Source organism: Delphinus delphis, chromosome 6 (genome assembly GCF_949987515.2).
Source record: "Delphinus delphis chromosome 6, mDelDel1.2, whole genome shotgun sequence".
Classification (NCBI taxonomy): domain Eukaryota; kingdom Metazoa; phylum Chordata; class Mammalia; order Artiodactyla; family Delphinidae; genus Delphinus; species Delphinus delphis.
The window spans coordinates 2496067-2516987 of NC_082688.1; the positions used below are offsets into that span (position 1 = coordinate 2496067).

Sequence of the window (20921 nt, forward strand, 5' to 3'; positions counted from 1 at the left end):
CCAGGGGAGAGGGGGCCCTGCCCCACGGGAGGTTTCTGTCCAGAGCCCCGTAACGCCATAAACATCCCAGCTCCAGTGGCAGGGATGTCAGCTCTGTTATAGGTCAACATTAATCCTGAAACACAAACACCACCCAACCAAAAATGACAACTCAGCCTAAATACCTCAGGCCCTAAACCCCAGAAGGTGCCCTGGGCTGTCCCGTCAAGTCAGAAAGTCGGTGGCTCCGGTAAGTTAGACCCAGGCTCACCACGTAACCCGGCAATTCCGCTCCTAGGCGTGTACCCAGAGCACTGAAGCAGGCGGTCAAACTCACACCCGTACATGAGTGTTCACACAGCTCTGTTCACGGTAACCAACAAGCCCGTGGCCATCGACAGATGAACACGCAGATCCCACAATGCGATATTCCTCAGCCATAAAAAGGATAAAGTCCTGACGTGTACAATGTGGATGAACCTTGGAAACGTCACGCTGAGGGAAAGAAGCCAGACACAGAAACGACATGTAGTAGGAGGAGTCCACTTACATGAAAGGTCCGGAAGAAGTGAATCCACAGAGCCCAAAAGCAGACTGGTGGCTGCCAGGGGCTGGGGGAGGGAGGAGTGGGGAGTGGCTGCTGACAGGTGCGGGGTTTCCTTCCGGGGTGATGGAAGGTTCTGGAACTAGACAGCGGTGGTGATTGCTCTGCCTATGAATTTATTTAACGCCGCAGAACTGCACACTTTCAAGTTGTTAAAATGGTAAATGTTATGCTATGTGTGTTTACTCTCCTTCCCTTCCTGGCACACACGTGCTGACAAGGGCCCCCGGATCTAGTCCTCACGGGCCCTGGTGATATCAGATTTGCCCCAGGTGGACACAGGGGCCCCTCGCCACCCAGCCGCCGCACCCTGTCCCCGCACTTCCTTCCCTGCAGACACACCCCCAGGAACCAGGAGCAGAGCTGCACAACAAGGAAGCTTCTTTGGAAGAAAATGCCAGGTGAGGGGCCCTGGTTGTTTTGCAAAGCACCCCAAGAACACGAGCCTTCAGTGAGTCCCTCGTCTCCGGGGAAGAGCCCAGTGGAAGCCTTGAGGGTGCAGAGCTCACGTGCACAACATGGCACACAAGACACATGCACACAGACACACACCGCACAGGCACATGGACACACATCACACACACACACACACCACACACATACGTGGACACACACGCACACATGCACCCATACACGCACCACACACACCACACACATACGTGGACACGCACGCACACATGCACCCATACACGCACCACACACACCACACACACCACACACATACGTGGACACACACGCACACATGCACCCATACACGCACCACACACACCACACACACCACACACATACGTGGACACACATGCACCCATACACGCACCACACACACCACACACATACGTGGACACGCACGCACACATGCACCCATACACGCACCACACACACCACACACATACGTGGACACACACGCACACATGCACCCATACACGCACCACACACATCCACACACATACGTGGACACACACGCACACATGCACCCATACACGCACCACACACATACACACACCACACACATACGTGGACACACACGCACACATGCACCCATACACGCACCACACACACCACACACATACGTGGACACGCACGCACACATGCACCCATACACGCACCACACACACCACACACATACGTGGACACACACGCACACATGCACCCATACACGCACCACACACATACACACACCACACACATACGTGGACACACACGCACACATGCACCCATACACGCACCACACACATACACACACCACACACATACGTGGACACACACGCACACATGTACACACACACACTCACAGCACCCACACAAGCGCACCCACATCTTGCCTTCCCAGGGCCTGCCAGGAAATGGGCACAGGCCACGGCCACAGGGAGCCGCAGGAGAAGGAGGGTCTTTTCCCAGACGCGGCTGTGCTGCTCACGGCTTATCACCTGCTCCTTGGAGGAGGCTTGGTCTGGCGCAGATAAGGCGGACTAAAGGAGCACGACGCATGCATGAACTGCGCTGACAGCTAACTGACAGTGATTCATGGGGGAAGCTTCCCTCCTCGGGATAAAGCCCTCTCTGTAGAGAGGGAAGGGGGGCGCGCAGACAAAGGCAGCGCAAACCCAGACACACGGGCATATTCGCCCGCTACTCCAGAGCTGGCATCTGGGCCCGACGGGGTCGTTCTGGGAATCCATGTGACTTTTAGTGGGGAGTCTGGTGCTCGAAGAACACGGGTGGGTGAGTGGGAGTCTCAGTGGCCATGAAGAGGGTGAAAGGGGGTAGGGAGGGAGAGCAGGGGATGGGGAGAAGCACCTCTGTGGATTCCAGAATCGGAGCAGAAGGAAAGCCGGCCCAGTTTGCCCGACAGACAGAGGAAGCTCCATCCCTCCACTCCCGCTGGGTTTCTTGGACTGGCCGCAGCTCTGTCTGTCCTGGGCTTCCCTCCTTGCCTACTGCAAAAAGTCTCTGTCCATCAAAACCAAGCAGGCTCCGGACCATCCCTCCCCACCCAAGGGCCAGTGACGGGCCGGCCCGAGAGCTCATTCAATTATCCGGGCTCTGCACCTCTCTTCCTCCGGGGCCCCAGCGCTGTCCTCCCCTGTGCTGGGCCCAAGTTCTCTCTCCGTTCCTGATCGGAACCCATCCTCAAGAGAGGACCTGCAAACTCCTCGGCACTGAGAAGTGAGAGATAAAGCCTACCGGGTTACCTACATCAATAGGAACTTAAGTCAAAGGAATGATTCTCTAATGGTGGAACGTCAAGTTGAATATTCTTTATGACTTATCAGAGATCTGGGAACCCACCACAAAAGAAGCAGAAAACTCATACTTTTGCTAGAAGGGTTTTTTTTATGTTCACAAAAGATCGAGCTGTCATTTTTAGTGAGTTGCAAAGACATAATCCCCAAAGTGCCATTAGCGACTCAAAAACAAAATACTGGTCCCACTGAAAAGGTAAACACCGCACAGAGGGGCCGCTATTCCAATCAAGTCAACTCAGACCTGACGGGGACTGACCCATGGGGTTTCACTTGCTCCCTAAGTCCCCCCAGAGGCAGGTGTCACCCTCCCTTTTATGGGTGAGGAAACTGAAGCTGGGGGGACAACCTGCCAGGTGAGCACCCTTAAAGGGCTGAGCTGGTTCTGTCTCCCCGCCCCCCAGATCAGAGCCCAAAAGACCCCAGAGAGAGAGCCCTGGAGACAGAAAAGGCTGGGTGGACCCTGTCTCAGTCCATCCAGGCTATCACCGAATACCGCAGACAGGGTGGCTGGCAGATTCGGTGTCTGGTGAGGACCCGCCTCCTGGTTCACAGGCCGGCTCGTCTCGCTGTGCCCTCACATGGCAGAAGGTACAAGGGAGCTCCCTGGGGCCTCTCTGATAAGGGCACGAACCCCATTCATAAGGCTCCACCCTCATGACCTCATCACCCCAGAAGGCCCCACCTCCTAACACCATCACCCTGGGGACTAGGTTTCAGCATATGAATTTGGAGGAGAGGTGGACACAAACCTTCAGGCTACGGCAGCCCCGCACCCTGCTTGCAGAGACTGGGACCACGAAGGAGAGAATTTACACAACATTGTGGAAAACGCTGGATCCCGCCCACCCTGCAGCCCTCACCCAGCTGAGACCCCCATCCAGACCCAGCACCCGCCACTCCCAAACACTCCTGAGACTCTCCTTTTCCCCGACCTCCTCCAAAGGGCGCCCGCGATTTCTCATTTCCCGCCTCACCAACCCCATTTTCCAAAGTGATCGAGATTCTAACACCATTAAACACGAGTTAATTTGCTTTTCCTAATGACATGCCCACAGTAGTAGGACATCTCTCCTTTTCCAGTTGAAAGACGTCTTGCGGTGATTTCTCCATTTGCATTAACAGGGAAACCATGAGAAACGCTAAGAGCAGTGGATGCTTCCAGCACTGCTAGAAGCTGGTTGAAAGACCGCCAACGGTAAGGGTCTTCTTTCTGAGTTATCCAGCGCTTCTGTGCTCTAACCCATGCCCAGCGCTTACCCCCCCGTTACCACACCACTAGACACATCTAGGAATCCAGGCCAGAGATGAGAGCCCCTGGTGGGGGGGGATTCCTGAGCGCTCGCTGGCGCCAGGACAAGGCTGGCGCTCCAGACTCCCTCCTCCCAACGTCACGGGGCTGCTTTAACGTGATATCATCTTGCTTCCCATTTTGTAGATGAGGCCAGCGAGGCTGTGCAGATGACCGAGGTCACACATGTAATGGACACGGAAGCAGAACTGAAATTGGGCGGGCCTGACTCCCCCCGCACACCGCCTTCTCAGCCCCGGGGACCCACAGCCCCCGAAAGACCACCACGGTCCTTTCACAGCGTCCCCACCACCTCGGATCCCCACCTCTCCTCTCATCCAGGCCTGGCTCGGCCCTCGGGGCTTACCGCTTGACTCTCCGCACCTCCCCTCGGGCCCGCCTTGCTGCCGTGTCTCTGCATTTCTGACACACACCCCGCTACCCAGTGAAAGGTAAAACTACCACCACAGGCTGCTCCAGAACCTTCTATGCGTGGGGCGCCATCCTTCCCAGGTGCCCACAGCCCACCTGTGGAGCAGGGACGAATGGGAAACAGAGGCAACATCCCAGTCCTCGTCACCAGAGAGGGCCCAGCTGGGCTCTGAAATCAGGCTCGAAGGCTCCAGGCCTCCGCGTTCCTCGCTCGGCCGTGGAGCCGCGTCCCGAGACCCGCCCTGAGGCCGCGCAACCCCAGTTGAGGGGTTCCTGGAACCCAGGTGCCCAGACTCCTAGCCCAGGGCCTCACGGACCCCAGTGGCCGGCACAGCGGGCTGGTCTCCCTGCCATTCTAATCCACGGGTCATAGGCTGCCTGCTCAGCCAGGGAAGGCGCCAGGGCAACGGAATTTTCTTGAACATTCCTCTCGTCTCGGGAGGGAGAAAGGGCACTGGGCCATTTTTGCCACCCGCTAAAATATTTCAGTATCAAAAAGGAATGCAAGCTGGAAACGGCACAGAAGCCAGAGCCAGACGGATGGGGTCTGTTTCAGGGAAGCAAAACAAAGAGCATGCCCTCGGCATCCCTGGGCCGCGAGGTGGAAGGCCCGGCCCGTCCCGCCCTGCCATCCTTCAGCAGAGCCCAGAGTCAGCTTCTGCTGGCCCCAGACCCCGGGGCGGCTTTCTGTGTGCTCAACCCTGCCCGGCCTGGGCACTGCCACCCCATGCCAGGTGCTACGGAGAGGCCAAGGAGGCCCGGGTGTGGACCTGCCACAGGCCGGACCCTACTACCTGCCAGGGGCCAGGCCTCCCAGTGGGAAAGCGGCAGCTCGAACAGGTAAAGGGATCTGCTATAGATGTTGAGCTGCGAGCCTCACCCTGGTCAGCCCCTAGAGGCCATGCCCGGCCCTCCCATCACCCGGGACCTGGGCTCCAGGGGCCAGGAGAGAGAGCCTGGGCTCTCCTCAGACCCACAGAGGGCCTCCGTGCCCCACCGGCACAACAAGGGCTCTGGCTGGAAGACTGCCAAGGCCAGCCATTCTAGGATCTGTGCTGGAGCAACCCACGGCGGCTTCACGGAGGAAGAGATGCCGGGCCGTCCCGGAACCATGTCACTGGGTCAAAGAGGAGAGTCCGGCTGGTTGGGCAGAGAGGTGTGCAGGGGCCCCTCTGCCTGCCCACTCGCATGGGCATGGGGGCCCACAGCCCCGTGGAGACCAGGCTGACACTGGCGGGGAGCCATTCCTCCCTAGATACTTGCCCTCCACCATCCCGGCTGACGACACAGGGGAGCCTTGGGTTGGCCCGGGACGGGGTGCAGCCACCACAGCTGCTGCTGATGACCCCGTGTCCTCCATAGTGAAAGGCACTGGGGTCCTTGAAGGTCACAGTCCCCGGGTGAAGGTCACAGTCCCAGAGCTCTCCAAGTACCATGAACACACCCAGACTGAATGTCCCAACTCATAACTTCCCACCTGCACCCTTTCTGGCCATTGCGCCCTCCGCGTGGGGCAGGGCTAACGCGGTGGATCAAGTGTAACGCATAATTAGTCTCTAATTAAAAATGGGAAAACTAATGACTTGTCATTGGTTTCATATGTGTACTCTTTGAAAACTCAAAGTCCTAAGAGGAAACATGGGGGCACTCAAAGGGTCCTTGGAGGACCCAAGCTGGGGATGCAGACTCGGGGTTCTCCCGAAGACCCCAGCCCTCGGCCTCCAGGCTCAGGCATGGGGGAGATCCGCCCCCGCCTCGCCAGCTGGAGAGCGGGGACAGTGGGAGCCGGCCACTCACCACCCTGACCACGGCACCTGGCCCGTGGGCACGCCACAGTGTTTGCTGAATGAATGAAAGACCACTGAATGTCCGGAAGGAAAGCTGTGTCTCGCTCTAAGGAATCCGGACCCCGAGTCTTGAGCCCAAATACACCAGGTCCCACTTCCCTGACCCCAATCTCTGCAGCCCCACAGACCGACCTGGGGCTGCAGCCAGGGACCCTCCTCTCAGCCCATCCCTGCCGGTCCCGTGACACCGACCTGTTCCTCCCGGTCTAAAAGCTCTTCGCTCTAAGAGCTTCAACAGAGTGAAGTCATTTTGGCCATACCAAATTTACTTATCGTATTTCTTTTGTATTTTTATTTTTTAATTATTTTTTTTAAAGTAAATCTGTAGTTACTATTGCGAAAGGATGATTGTTGACATTTAAGATTCTGGCCTCAATTCAGTTTAATGATTTTGTTTTCCGCAGCCCACAACGCTGAATAAAACTCCAACTAGTTACTTATATGTCAGATGCGGGCTAGTTATTTGTCTTTGATATGCGGGATTTGTTCAAATTAAAAAGCAGAATTCCCTGGCGGTCCAGTGGTTAGGACTCGGCGCTTTCACTGCTGTGGCCCCGGGTTCAATCCCTGGACAAGGAACTAGGATCCCACAAGCCGCGTGGCACGGCCAAAAAAAAAAAAAGCAGAATTCAGAATTTAAAAAATAAAATAAAAAATAAATAGAAGGGACCCGAGAACACTCACCTTGCCTGTGCCCACCTGCAGCGAAGAGATTCGAGAGGGTTCGGGATGTCCGCAGAGCATGAGGCCACACACCGGCCGAAGCCAGGGGCCATAAAGGAGGTGTGACCGGGGCCGAGGTCACAGCCGCCTCATTCCCAGGGGTGCCTCATGACGGCCACCGTGGTGACACAGCTGCACCGAGCCCAAGGGCCTGGTCTTCCCAGGATGCCTAGGAATGGTCCAGTCCTCCCTAGACCAGTGTGCCGGCCACTGGCCACAACTGCCCCCATTAGGCTCTCTCGTCTGTGATCAGCCCGGCGTCAGCCCGTGTTCACGTTCTCCATGAACGTCACGCCCGATCCCCCTGGTTGTTGCCGACTCCTAGCCCTCCTTGAAGGAGCATCTTTACTTTCAGACACCCAGCGACCCCCACTGCATCTGAGAGGAGCCCCCCAGCATCCCCGGAGGCTGCCCTCGAGACCGGCTCTGACTTCAGAGCTGCCTCCCCATGTTCCCACCCGGCTCCCCGGCCCATGAGGAAGCCCGGGGCCTGAGCGAGTACGAGAAATCAACCGCTGATTAACACAAATCTCCACGGAGCCCATCTGCCCAGACGTTCATTCTTCATGGAAATTAAGCCACGAGGACTGGACGTGAGGGTTGTTCTAACGACGTTTGCAGGTAGCACTTAGCCTGGGTGCGTCCCAGCGCGGGCAGGTTTAGTGGGCCAGGTAATGGCATGCAGGTGTGCTGACTGATGCCCGCAAGGCAGGACGGAACCATCGAGAGCTGCTGAGGGGCCCGGGCGCTGTCTGGTTTCAGATTGCTTTGCAGGCCCTGGAGGCTTCTCTACCCCGTTCCTGGGAGGCGGCGGGACAGCCCCAGCCCGCCCTACCTGGCTGAGCTGGGGGGAAAAGAACGTCCACCCTTGGCTCTGACCCAGCTGTGACCCCAGAAGTGTCCACCTGCCTGGGTTTCCCACCCAGGGAAGGGGCCTGATACTCAGTGCCGGGGAAGCAGGTGTGCCTAGTGCCCCGGTGGCCTGGTAGGGAGAGTACTGGGGTAGAGGGAGCTTTGGAAGGTGGGGTTCTGGGAACAGGGGAGAGGTGGGCTGGACTGGGCAGACCCTGGGCATTCTGTGAACATTTCACCAACTGCCCGTCAGCAAGTGGCACTGGCTGCCCCTCCCACAGAGGCCCTGTCCTAAAAGCTGAGCATCTGTCCTCCCTCAAATATATGGTCAAACGAAAAGGGAAAAAACAAGCCAAAAATATGATTAAAAGATGAGCAAAGACTTGAATGAACATTTCTCCAGAGGAGGTACACAGATGGCCAATAAGCACATGAAAGGATGCCCGTCATCACCGATCACCAGGGAATGCAAATCAAAACCACAATGAGAGACCACGCCACACCCATTAGGGGGGCTATTATCAAACACACACACACACACACACAGAAGGTAACAAGTGTTGGTGAGAAGGTGGGGAAATCGGAACCTTGTGCGCGGTCGGTGGGATGTAACATGGTGCAGAAGCTGTGGAAACCATGATGCTGGTGCCTCAAAAAAAGGTAACACAAAACCACCATCTGATCTGGTAATTCCACTTCTGGGTATATAATCGAATGAAATGAAAGCAGGGACTCAGAAAGATATTTGCACACCTGTGTTCCTAGCGTGACTGACAGTACCCCCCAGCCTCACCTGGCCCACAGATCTCGTTTGTAAACAACCCCATATTCCGCAAGGCCCGCCCGAGAGCTGGAACCCACACACGTGAGACTGGACACCAATCTGCTCCCACGCTTCCCCTCAGAGAGCGAGAGCCACCAGGCTGGGGGTGGGGCACCTCCTCTTGGGACCGAGCGCGGGCTTCACTCCATAGCGAGGGTGCTCGGCCCTCTGGGGCCCAGAGCCTTGGAAGCTGAGAGGGCTGCAGGTTTAGGAATCCAAGAATAAAAGTGGCGAGCAAAGCTTTGCACACGCACGGGCACAGCAGCCGTGCTCACAACAGCCAAGACGTAGCAACTGCCCAAAGGCCCGGCAACGGGTATGGATCAACAAGATCTGGTCCAGCCTTACAACGGAATACTACCCAGCCTGAGAGAGGAAGGGAATCCTGACACACGCTACAGCGTCGATGAACTTGAACACATTACGCTGAGCGAAAGAAGCCCAAACAGAAACTGAAGGCCACATCCCGTGTGATTGTGTCTTCTGTAGACAGAGATCAGTGGTTGCCAGGGGCTGCGGGATGGGGGAGGAGGAACTGGGGTTTCCTTCGGAACTCTGATCAAAAAGTTCCGGAACAAGACAGTGGTGACGGCTACACGGCACTGTAAACACATGGAATGCCGCTGAAATGTACGCTTTAAAATGGTTAAAAAGGTAAATTTCACATTAGGTCCATTTTATCACAATATTTTTTCTGAAGGAACCACAGTCAAAAAGGACGACGCAGGAGGAATACTCCAGGGCTCGAGCCGAAACTCCCTAACCGGCATGTCAGGCGGTTGAACCAGCACCCTTGCTGGTGCGGACCTGGGGTAAATGGGCAAAGGTCTGAACCACAGCGGGGTCTCTCCCCCAACAAGGTCACAGCCACACACTTTGTGATTCAGAGGCACTGCCCATAAACCCCGAAGGCCTGACCGGCCACAGACCCCCACCTGCCACGTGCTATTTGAAGAAGCAGTATTCCTTGGGAAAGGCCTTCCAGGATGCCAAGAAGGAACACTTTGTTACAATTAATTATTTACATCTTGTTTTTTTTCTTCTTTTTTTCTTGGTCTCATTCGGCTTTTTTGCTGCAAACATCAAGTTGTCAGGCTTCAACAGAAACAATCTCTTGGGGCACTAGGGAGAAACAATTAGCCAATTAAAATTTAATTAACTGTGGACACAGACCAAAAAAATAGCATGCATGAGTGATGCCAGGACTAGCTGAGAAAATTCAAGCTCCCAGCCCCCTTGGGTGGGGCCCTCAGGGTACAAGTCACGGATGAGAGTGAACCACGAGGTGTGCAGCTCACCCGACACCCACAGGGACCAGAAAGGCCCCCCCACAACAACCACCGCCAAGAGGTCAGCCAGCCGGTCCAACCCTCTGTTCACAGATGGGGAAACTGAGGCCAGAGAGGAGCACAGGGGCCTGCCCACGTGCCAGGAGGTGCAGCGGCCGAAGCAGGGCTTGGACGCAACGCTCCTAACCCCCCACCCCGACTTCTCCATTGCACGTGTCTGCTGCCACCACAGGCACCCAAGTCCCCTCTCCCCAGGAATGATCCTAAGTGAGAAAGGAGTCGATGGGTAGGACTCGCCCACGAGTCCTACCACGGAGACACCTCCCTGGCCATCAGCTCCTCCCTGAACCCCTTCCAGGGGTAGAGGGGCCAAAACAAAGGCCCAGAGGCTCCCGGGCCTCACACACAAGACCTGCCCATCTCCCACAGGGCGGTGGACCCAGATCACTCACAGCTCATCAGACCTTCAGGGACTCAACCACCAGAATGGAAACTTCCTGGTCTCCCCTGGTGGCGCAGTGGTTAAGAATCTGCCTGCCAACGCAGGGGACACGGGTTCAAGCCCTGGTCGGGGAACTTGATCCCACATGCCGCGCAGCAACTAAGCCCATGGGTCACAACTACTGAGCCTGTGCTCTAGAGCTCGCGAGCCACAACTACTGAGCCCACGAGCCACAACTACTGAAGCCCGCGCGCCTAGAGCCCGTGCTCCGCAACAAGAGAAACCACCGCGATGAGAAGCCCGCGCACCGCGATGAAGAGTAGCCCTTGCTCGCCGCAACTAGAGAAAGCCCGCGCGCAGCAACGAAGACCCAACACAGGCAAAAATAAATAAATTTATAAAACAAAAAACGAGACTCTCCCAACCCTTGTCCACTATGCGGGCGATGACGGCCAGGAAGCAGAGAGAAAACCACTCCCAGCACCAGTGAGAAAACGTGGGGTCAGCATCTGAACGGCTTATCTGACTCTGCGTGTGCCTGCACGCGTGTGTACACACGTGTGCCCGGTGGTGAGTTCCTCTGAAAGCGGACGGGCTAAAAACATCCTGAAATGACAACCCTCAGTTAAAAGGAGGAAACGTTTTCAAGCAGACGCTCGCACAGCCCCAGCCAAAAGGCCTGCAGGCGTCTCTGCGGGGCCGGAGGCGCGCCTGCCCCTCGGCAGCGGCATTTTAATCGGTAATTAGCGCCGCGCGCATGCAATCGGGGCGGGGGTGCCGATGAGCTCGCTGCAGCCCGGGCATCGGCGGCAGACAGGCCGCAGGTGAGCGCAGAGCAGCCGCGCTCGGCAAACGCATGAACTAACGCCAGGGAAACGAGCGCACACGGGGAGGCCCGGGCGAGGAGATCGGGCTGTCGGATGGATGCCCCGAGGCTGCCTGCTCCTTCCCTGAGCAGAGCCCGGGAGCTGCCTGCATTCATCGAGGAGGAACTGACCTCTCGATCTCGAACGCAGGGCAGTGGGGCGAGGGTGACGGGTGAGGTTGGCACTCCAGGCACAGCGGGATGGGCTGTTGGCCACCCCCCTGCCCCGCTGCCAAGGCCACCGCCACCGGCTCCGCGCGGGCTGGTACAACGAGGGCACCACCCCCGGGACTCACGCACGCAGACAGGCAGCCGCACCGTCTCAAATCTTCCTCCAGCAGCTGAGACGGGGCCCATCTGCAGACCCATTTCACAGATGGGAAAACGACAGCCCCCAGGGGTGAGGCGACCTGTGTGGGTCAAGCCCGCTCCCCAGCGTCACACTCTGTCCCAAGCCCCCGAAGGTGCCTCAATGGGCCCACTTTCACCTGGCTCCCAGAAGCATCGGCACTCTCAAGGAGTCCGGTGCTGAGTGTTTGCCGGAGGCGCCGGGCAAGAGAAGGGGTCATGGCAATAGCGGGATTGATGGGAGGTCTGGCAGAGCAAACTGGTTTCCTCCCGTGTGCCAAATCCAGTAGACTGTCAGGGCCCTGGGTGCCTGCAGAGGGGCTCGGTGGGAAGGTGCTGGGATCGATAAGTGATGCCTGCCCAGGGCTCTGCAGGGGTGGCGGCATGTGCCAGGCGCTCCCATGCCAGGGGGACGGAGGAGGGGAAGGACAGGCTGATGATAAAAGAGGGTCCCAGGCAGAGAGGAAGAGTGGGACAGAGGGCCAGGAGGAAGGGCACCTCTCCCGCAGAGACAACCACCGAGGGGCCCTGGGGCCGGGGCAGCAGATCCAGGCTCTGGACGCAGCCAGAGCAGGTGGCAGCTGACCTGCGGACAGTCGGACGGACTGGGATGCTGGCGGACAGGGCCTGCTTCCCACATCCAGGACAGCTGTGACCAGCCTGCCCACCACCAGGGCCCTCAGGCAGCCCGTGAGGCCCCAGCCCTAGCCCCCGCCTCCTAGAGCCCTGATCCCAGGGAGGTGGGTTTCCTCAGCTGTTACGGACCCCTCGTTTCAAACTGTGCTTTTAACCTCTTCAGAACACTTCCTATAAGCGAGATGTCAGGCACAATACGAAAGAGAAAACAGATAAAAGTGGACTCACTCCGATTCAGCAAGGCCCTGCCTTCCGCCTCCTCCTGGCCTCCAGAGACAGGCCCAGACGGTTTAATCCACTGCAGGAGGGAATGCACCTCCTTGTGCCCTTTAAAAAGCTGATGGTCAGGGCTTCCCTGGTGGCACAGTGGTTGAGAGTCCGCCTGCCGATGCAGGGGACACGGGTTCGTGCCCCGGTCCGGGAAGATCCCACATGCCGCAGAGCAGCTGGGCCCGTGAGCCATGGCCGCCGAGCCTGTGCTCCACAACGGGAGAGGCCACAACAGTGAGAGGCCCGCGTACCGCAAAAAAAAAAAAAAAAAGCTGATGGTCAGCCCTCCCCTCCTGAGTCAGGCCTCCTGTGGCCTCTCCCCAGACAGCCCTGCCAGCCTCCACGCCGCCTCCCGGCCCCCATATCGCCCTCCTGGCCTCCACACCGGCCCCACATTAGCTTCCCAGCCCCCTGCAGATGGCAGAATTCCACAGAGCTGACCACTCCTTGCCCCTGCAAACAGCTGCCTCGCTTGGCAGAGGGAAGGGGCGCGGCAGAACTCGGCCTCCGCTGTCCGCAGGACCCGAATCGACCCCCCAGTGCCACCACTGCCGCGGGACACAAGCGAGACGCAGCCTCTCTCTGGGCCTTGGTTTCCTTCCTCACTTCCTGAGGCCCCTGAAGACGGCAGGAGCTCACAGATGCAAAGATCTGGGCACACAGCGCACCGGGCTCCGCAGGAGGTGGGAAGCACGGGAGGGGTGCCGGCGCGAGGGCTCCCGGCAGGGCCGGCACTTGGGGGAAACACTGCGCGCCCCACCTCGTGCACTGACTTAAGGAGAGGCCTGTTGTCCGCCCCCAGCCATGCTGAGGGCCAGGTTTAACCGCTTCGGAAGCTTCTGAGCCCAGCAAAATGTTTTCATGGATAATAAACAGGAGAATTCAACCCGTTTACTAGAGGGTGTGCTCTGCTCAACTCAGATGAGAGAAGCAGCCTCGCAGACCTTCCTCCCGGGTTGTTAATTCCACTCAAAACGGGGGGCTAACGTGAGCCGAGCTGACCAGGTAGGGCTGCAGGTCCAGGGCGGCCCAGGCTGGGGACACGCAGGGAATCGGGCCCCCGACGTGGGCGATGGGGGCCCCCCCCCGGGCCCGCCTGGGCCTCCTGACCCACCGAGGGCACCAGGGCCTTCTGCGAAATGCCTTACCCTCACCCCGTCGCCGCCAACAGCTTCCCAGCTCCTCCAGTAAGAGCCACAGACTCACGCAGAGACAGATTGGTGCACTGCCCCCCATCCCAGGCTGGATTCTAGGCACCAGAAGAGAGCATGAACGTCCCTACAGCCAGGCAGCCCGTGGTCCGCTCAGGGCACTGTGACCCGCAGCCCTGGTAAGGAAGGAAACTGCTTAGACGGTGGATAGCACTGGGCCCAGGGGGCATCCCCACCGTTTTAAATAGCGCGATTTGAGCCAAGGCCCCGGGAGGTGAGGGTGGTGGCCCTGCGGTGTGGTGAGGGCCTTGCAGGCCGAGGGGCAGCCTGCAGGAAGGCCCGCGATGAGAACGAGTGAGTGAGTGAACTGGCAGGAAACCGGGAGCGGGTCCCAGGAAAGACGGTCCAGGACCACTCAGAGCCAGAGGCCGGCCATGGCCTCCTGGAGGCTGGGGTCCACCCCCTGGGCCCCCGCTCCCTCCTCCCTCCCTGCCTGATGCCCACCCAGAGGACAGACTCGCCTCCTACAAAGCTTTCTCAGTTCCACCCCTGGCTTCACGGTGCAAGTAAACACGCCCAGTAGGTGGCTGGTCCACAAAGGATTATAATGAAGATGATGATGAAATCTCCGTCTATTCACTGACCACCGGGTCCCAGCCCGCACGAAGAGCTGTCCGTAACACAGCGCCCGTGGGGCTCCGATCAACAGGGGAGAGCTGGTACGACCAGTCGCATCTTCCAGATGAGGAAATGAGGTTCCGGGAAAGTCGCCAGCCCAGGGTCGCTGCCTGGACCGACCCCAGCAGCAATGCCAGGCGGGACCAGACGTGTTGGCAAAGCCACCACTTCAGCGCCCTACTTAGGAGGCTCACAGCGAGGAGACGAGGCTGTCCTTCCACGGTGACTTTTATCCACAATCTCTGGGACCAAGACACCAGAAGAAAGCCACAAAAACCCTGCAGCCTCACCAGGATCCTCCGTCCAAAACTACCAACCAGATTCCACGCGAAGGCATCCCGGGAAGACCCAGCCCATCCCGGCCGCCCACTCGGCCTTCCCGCGCTCCTTCCCTTCCTAGGCCCTGTGCATCTGACGGACGCCCAGAACAGGACTCGAGGGAACGCGAGAAGGAACATCAAGGAGGGAGCAGGGCCCCGGCCTCAGCGGCCAGCCCCACCGGCTGCCGCTTTCCACACCAGGCGGCTTGACCTTTAGCTCCCATCTCAGGCCCTTTGCTCAAACCTTCCCTGACGGGACTGGTTTGAGCAAAAACCTAATACTTTTAATGCGACCATTCGGGAAAATACCAGGGACAGGGGCCAAAAAAAAAAAAAAAAAAAGACTTCCGGAACCAACTTTCTGGATCCCTCAGCGCCTGCTGGAGCTCGCCGGATGGGTGAGCAGAGGGACAAATTACTAGTAACAGTGAGAAGACCCGTGTGTTTGCTTCCTGGCTGAGGCCGCATGACACTACCGCGCCCTGGGCCGTCATGTCCTCGTTCTATCCCTGCAGAAACGAAAGCTCAAAGAGTCCAAGTACCCGCAGAGCGCGATCCACACTGGGTCTAACCGACAGGAAGCCCCTCTCCCCGCCGCCCACCCCCTCCATCGCCGTGCTCTGGATGGATGAGAGACGGCTGGCTGCACCCGGGGTCCCGCAGCCCTCCAGCGTCTCCGGGGGTCCACCTGCCTGCCGCGGGCCGGGAAGCAGAGGGAGCCCAGTCGGCATGAGCTGCCCCTCCCAGCGCTCCTCCCAGGGTCAGGAAACACCTTCTGGAATTTCATGCACCCCAAAACACCAGCTCCTCTCCAGGGGCCAGGGGGCGGGTGGGGGACCCTGCTGGTTCTGGAAACAGGAAGAATATGCCGGCGCATCAGCCCAACTCCGCACGGTGGCTTCCTGGGAAGAGGGGTGATCCCTTCCCTACGACGGGGGGCTTTTGCTGCAGCCGAGCTCACACTGCACAGGACCCGCTCCGCACCCACACGGCAGAGGAAGGGCTCCGGGGTCACAGCCACACGGTGGGCCAGCACGGCCAGCTCCAGGGGCAGAGTTCAGAGCCTTCACTTTCCCACCCCTTTTTTCTACCGTGACCTGCACAACGGCTCATCTGGGTGACCCTCGGAAGGCAAAGGTCATGCAAGTCTCTCTGTTTGATCTCTGCCACAGTAAGTGTTTAATAAATTCTTGGTCAACTGAATGCTTAACGGGTAGATGGCTGGGAGGACCGAGGAGTGAACGCCTTTTCGCTTCTCAAGGAATGACTCCAATTTGAGAGACTTGGGAAGCTGAGAGGCAGCTGTTCAGTAGAAGAACTCCGCCACCCAGAACCCAGACAGGACCTGAATGCTATAAGCCTCCTTCAATAATAGCAAAGAAAAAAAAAACACCTGGAAATTTCTAAGCCAGCCTAAGACTAACTAGCCAGCTATCCCATCAGGATCCTCTCTGCTCCTGAATCCTATGTAAGTGGAGGACACCCAGGCAAAAAGTGCAAAAGAAACCTTAAATCCCTGCCCCCACCCACCCCCATGAGAGAGCACAGCCACCCCCAAGCCCTTTCCCAACCAGGCAAGAATTGGCCGCAGTGTCACTCTCAACACGGGCTCCAGGCAATTCCGGTCGGCAGAGATTGGACTCGACCCTACTGATCGATCCTTCTGCCCGCGCCGGGCTGGTGGTGGCAGTCGGGGGACAGCAGAACAAGCATCACATCTTCACGGTCTGACATCACTGAGCGCCACCAGGCACATCTGGACTAGCCTGGGCGTCCCCACCGGATGGGGCTCCTGGAGGGCAAAAGGCGGATCTGGCCCGTGGGAACCTGGGCGAGTGTCTGCTGTCTCTGCGCTCAGAGCCAACTCTCACATGGTGACGGCCTTCCCAAGTCCATCCCAGGAAGTCACACCTGAGTGAGGGGCCTGACTTCCCCAGACCTGCTCCCGTCCTGCAGTCTGGAGCCCCAGCTCTGCCTGCCCGTCCACAACTGCCGTGGGGCGGGGACGGTCCCCAAACGGGACCAGGGCAGGCAGCGGTGCAGCGGGGAGGAGCCGGGGTCTTGCTTACGTGCGTGCTTTCCAGGGGATCCTGTCCCCGGACGTCGGGGGGACGAGCCGAGCAAAGCAGGCTCTGGTCAGTGGCTCCCACATGGGGAGAAGCTCCTCTCGGCGCCCCAGCCTCTGCTGGCCCCACGTCAAACTCAGCTCGGGCTGCTGACCACGGGTTTACCGCGCTCAGAAAACTAGGCGGGGAAGGGGGAGAGCAGTACACGGATGCTCAGTCAGATGGACACAGGGAGGACGGTGGGAGGGCCAGGCTGGGCTCCGGAAGTCTGCGCGAATAAAACGATGCAGAGAAACTACGAGAGGGCAAGCTGCCACCAACCTGTGCTGGTCACCCAACCTGGGGGCGGCACCGCTGTTTAATGAGCACCTACTACGGACCGGGCACCAGGCAGAGGGCTCCCCGGCCCACGCGGTCCTTGGCAAACCGAGGTGGGTCACAGTCACTGCCAGTAAGTGGACCCAGGTTGTGAACCAGGTCTGTCGGAATCGACGTGAAGGGCAGGAACGGAACCAGGGCAGCCCTGCCCTTCCCAGAGCCTCGGGTCTCCCTGCAGGATGTGAGGCTGAGCCCAGGCCCCTCGGCTCCTGCGTTGCATTCCCGGCCCCCACAGCGTGACTCACAGTCGAGATCCCCTGCCCACTCCTGGCTTGCCCCGAGCGGCCCCTCTGCAGGCAGCTGGCACGCCCCGCCGGGGCCAAACCACCCCACCGGAACCACTGACGACCATAAGGGGTGCCCCCTTTCACAGTGTTCGGCCATGGTTGGCAGGTCACGTGACGAGAGTTGAATCCAAATTCACGTACGTGTTACATGGCTGCACTCGGCTCAAGTAAAGTCCTGAGCACCTGCTGCAGGCCGGGCGCTCTGTGTGCCACAGCTGGCCAAGAAGTGGGTTTCGCCAGGGCTGATCCTGTCTTTTCCTCTATGCAATTATTTTAAATACCAGTTGTGTGTATGAGTGTTTGTGTGTGTGTCCGTGTGTGTGTGTGTGTGTGTGTTCCAAAGGCCGTTCCCCAAAGTCCAGAGCCGCTGGCTTCTCCCCTGCCCAGGGCACTGCTGGTCACGAGGAGAAATAAGAACAGGTGAGAGGTTCTAAGCCATCTATAAAGCAAGACTGTGAAAACTGAGAAAAGCCCGCTTATGGGAAAGGACACCAGCACAGCTCCACGCAAGCTCCGAGCCCCAGCAGACATGCCCCCAGGCAGAGGGGAAGAAGGGGGCCTCAGAGTCCCGGGCAACTGCCCTACAGCCAGAGGGACTTGGGTGAGTCATTTAAGAGAGGAAGAGAAACCGCTAAGAGCTGGGTGCTGACACTAAGAGACAGGCTCTTGAACAGGTCCTGGAACCTCGTTTCTAGAGAATTTCAGAACTAAAGAAGAGGACCGTCAGGCCCAGGTGGCTTATGGGAAACTCCTAGTCATTGACGCTAATTTGACACTTTACAGCACTTCAAATAAGGGCTCTTCTTGGAACTGACTCCTCAGCATTTGCAAGTGCAAATACAAAACTCCCCTCGCGTTTCCTAAATCATGTATTCACAGAACTCGTCCGCAAACACCAGGTCCCTTACGATAACGGTCCTCAGATAAAGCAGGCAATAAATATCTCTGATATTTCCCATCAGCAGGTGGAAATGGCCCCGGGTAGTCCTGGGCCGGCAGCAGAGGGAGGGGCCCTCCAAGAGCACGCAGGAACTCAGGAACAGCTGGGCCACAGGGCGGCAAAGAGCCTGGCCTGATTCAAGCCCTCGGCCCCCGAGCCATCAACAAGGTATCACGTCCTGACCCCATCTTTTCAAATGAGGGACCTTGGAACTGTTGGCTTCCAGATGGAACGTGACACCCTGCTTTGACACTCTGAACACAGGCTCACCAGGAAGCCACAATGAGCCATACCCTCACCTGGCCTTTTGCACCTACCTGCCCGGCCTCAGGTTCCCCTCACCTGTGCCAGCAGGACTCCCAGACAGCTGCCAGGGACACTTTCTGAGAACACGGGGACACTTCCCGGGTTATCTGCCACGGACCTAGGGAATCACCTCCAGGGACCAGGGAGTTCAGATAATCCCACCCCCGCCTTGCCCGACACCTGCTCAGAGCCAGACGGCCCTGCTTGTTTCAGGATAACCTTGACGGCTCCCTTCTCGGAGCGCCACAGTAAAAGCGGTACCTGCATCACCTCAGCTGACCCACGGAGCCGGTGCCCTTTCTCCCACAAAGAATGGGAGACTCGGGGCAGGAAGTAAATGCTTAGGGTCGCTCAGCTAGAAAGGCAGGGCCAGGGCTGCATCCCCGGTACTGGCCTCGTCCAGGCCCGGCTTTCCCCCCATCCTCCTGGATTCAGGATGCCTGACTTCACCCAGAGCAGCCTGAGAGGCGGGAGGGGCCGTCCCGCTGCCCCAGCCCCCGATGCACCCCCTCCTGTTAGTAACACAGCCAGGCCTGCACCTGCCCACTGGGCTCTGTGCGGAGGGGCCCATCCCGGAAAGAGGCCACTCACCTTCCCAAAGTCTCGGACATCAAAGAGGTCGAAGGGGTCAAACAGCTCGCTGTTCCTGAGTCCAAATTTGTCGTGGCAGACTTTAAGGAAGGTGCGAATGTTCTTCAAACACAGGAACTAGAGGAGAGAAGGGAAAATTACTCAGCCTGCACGGTCTGTACGGGCAGTAACGCTAACAGCTGCAAACTCTGCCTCCGTGCGCCGACCTGGACCAGCGCTTCCCTGCTCGGAGAAGACAGCACGGCCATCCCACTGGCCCTGGCCATTCCTGGCCATCTGCCCCGTGCCCCTGCCCAGGGATCCACACGTTTCAACTCCGACAATCACGGCTGGCACAAAATACGCTGCGTTTCAGTCAGCAGGCACAGAGCGGGCACTCACACAAGTGCACACTGCCTTCCCCACACAGACGCAGCCCCCGTTACTTTACACGTGACAAAGCCCTACAGCAGCCATGGGGACCCCTGGAGCAGCACGTGCCAGACAGGCAGGGGGCCACTGGGAGCACAAAGGCCAGCATCAAAATCCCAGATCAGGGGCTTCCCTGGTGGCGCAGTGGTTGAGAGTCCGCCTGCCGATGCGGGGGACGCGGGTTCGCGCCCCGGTCCAGGAAGATCCCACGTGCCGCGGAGTGGCTGGGCCCGTGAGCCGTGGCCGCTGAGGCTGCGCGTCCGGAGCCTGTGCTCCACAACAGGAGAGGCCACGACAGTGAGAGGCCCGCGTACCGCAAAAAAAAAAAAAAAAAAATCCCAAATCAGCATCCACAGTACCTCCTCCACCCAGTAACCCAGAATCTGAGCTCCCAGCTTGCAGTGGGCTTGGCAACACAATCGGAGGCACGCGGTGAGGGGACTTGGGGGCAGCAGGCAAGGCGGCCTGGAGCGCAGACCTTGCAGTCACAGCGCCCTGGGTTCGAATCCTGTCCAATGACTCTGGCGGGACCAGGGGAGAGTGGCTTCGGCTCCTGAGGTCTGGTTCCCTAACAGGACGTGCCTGGCTGGCTTAACTATCCACCCTGACGGCACAGACTGGGCATCAGGTAGGTGGGAGCCATCAGCCCACCCAGTCCAGTTCGGCGTGGGCGTCCACGAGGTGAGGACCACGGTGCACACAGCTGAACGCTAACCCAGGGTTCAGACCAGCTGTCCGCATGGTAACCACTCACTAAGGGCCCAACAGCTCAACTTCAAGAGACCTGCAGAGAGCCTGGACTCCTCACCGGAAATTCAGACGAACAGACTGACTTAGATGAAGGATGGGTCAGAATCAGAAGCTACGCAGGCTGAGAACGCCCACAGGGCACACGGCGCCCCAGCAGAGATGCGAATCTCCCCACCCAGCTGCACCCAGTGGGCATCACCCCCGGCTGGGGAGCACCCCCCTCATCGGGCCACTCCTGCCTCCTGGCTGGAGCTGGTCACTGTCAGAGAAGACCCCGGCTTACATGCTTGTAGTATATTAACTATTCTCTGTCTGTGTGTGTGGGTATCTGGGTGTGTGGATCTGGGTGTGTATCTCTCTGCATTTATCTTTGTGTATCAGGATGTATCTGTGTTTGTA

General features: G+C 58.5%; 1 protein-coding gene across 5 annotated transcripts in view; it reads right to left on the reverse strand.

Moving 5' to 3' along the window:
- The window catches only part of VAV2 (vav guanine nucleotide exchange factor 2), a 180274-nt gene that overhangs the window by 119302 nt on the left and 40051 nt on the right, over nucleotides 1-20921 (reverse strand). For all 5 annotated transcript variants that reach the window (XM_060013837.1, XM_060013838.1, XM_060013839.1 and 2 more), the window contains exon 2: nucleotides 19362-19478. In XM_060013837.1, coding sequence (XP_059869820.1) covers nucleotides 19362-19478 — 117 coding nt within the window. The remainder of the gene's footprint in view (nucleotides 1-19361; nucleotides 19479-20921) is intronic.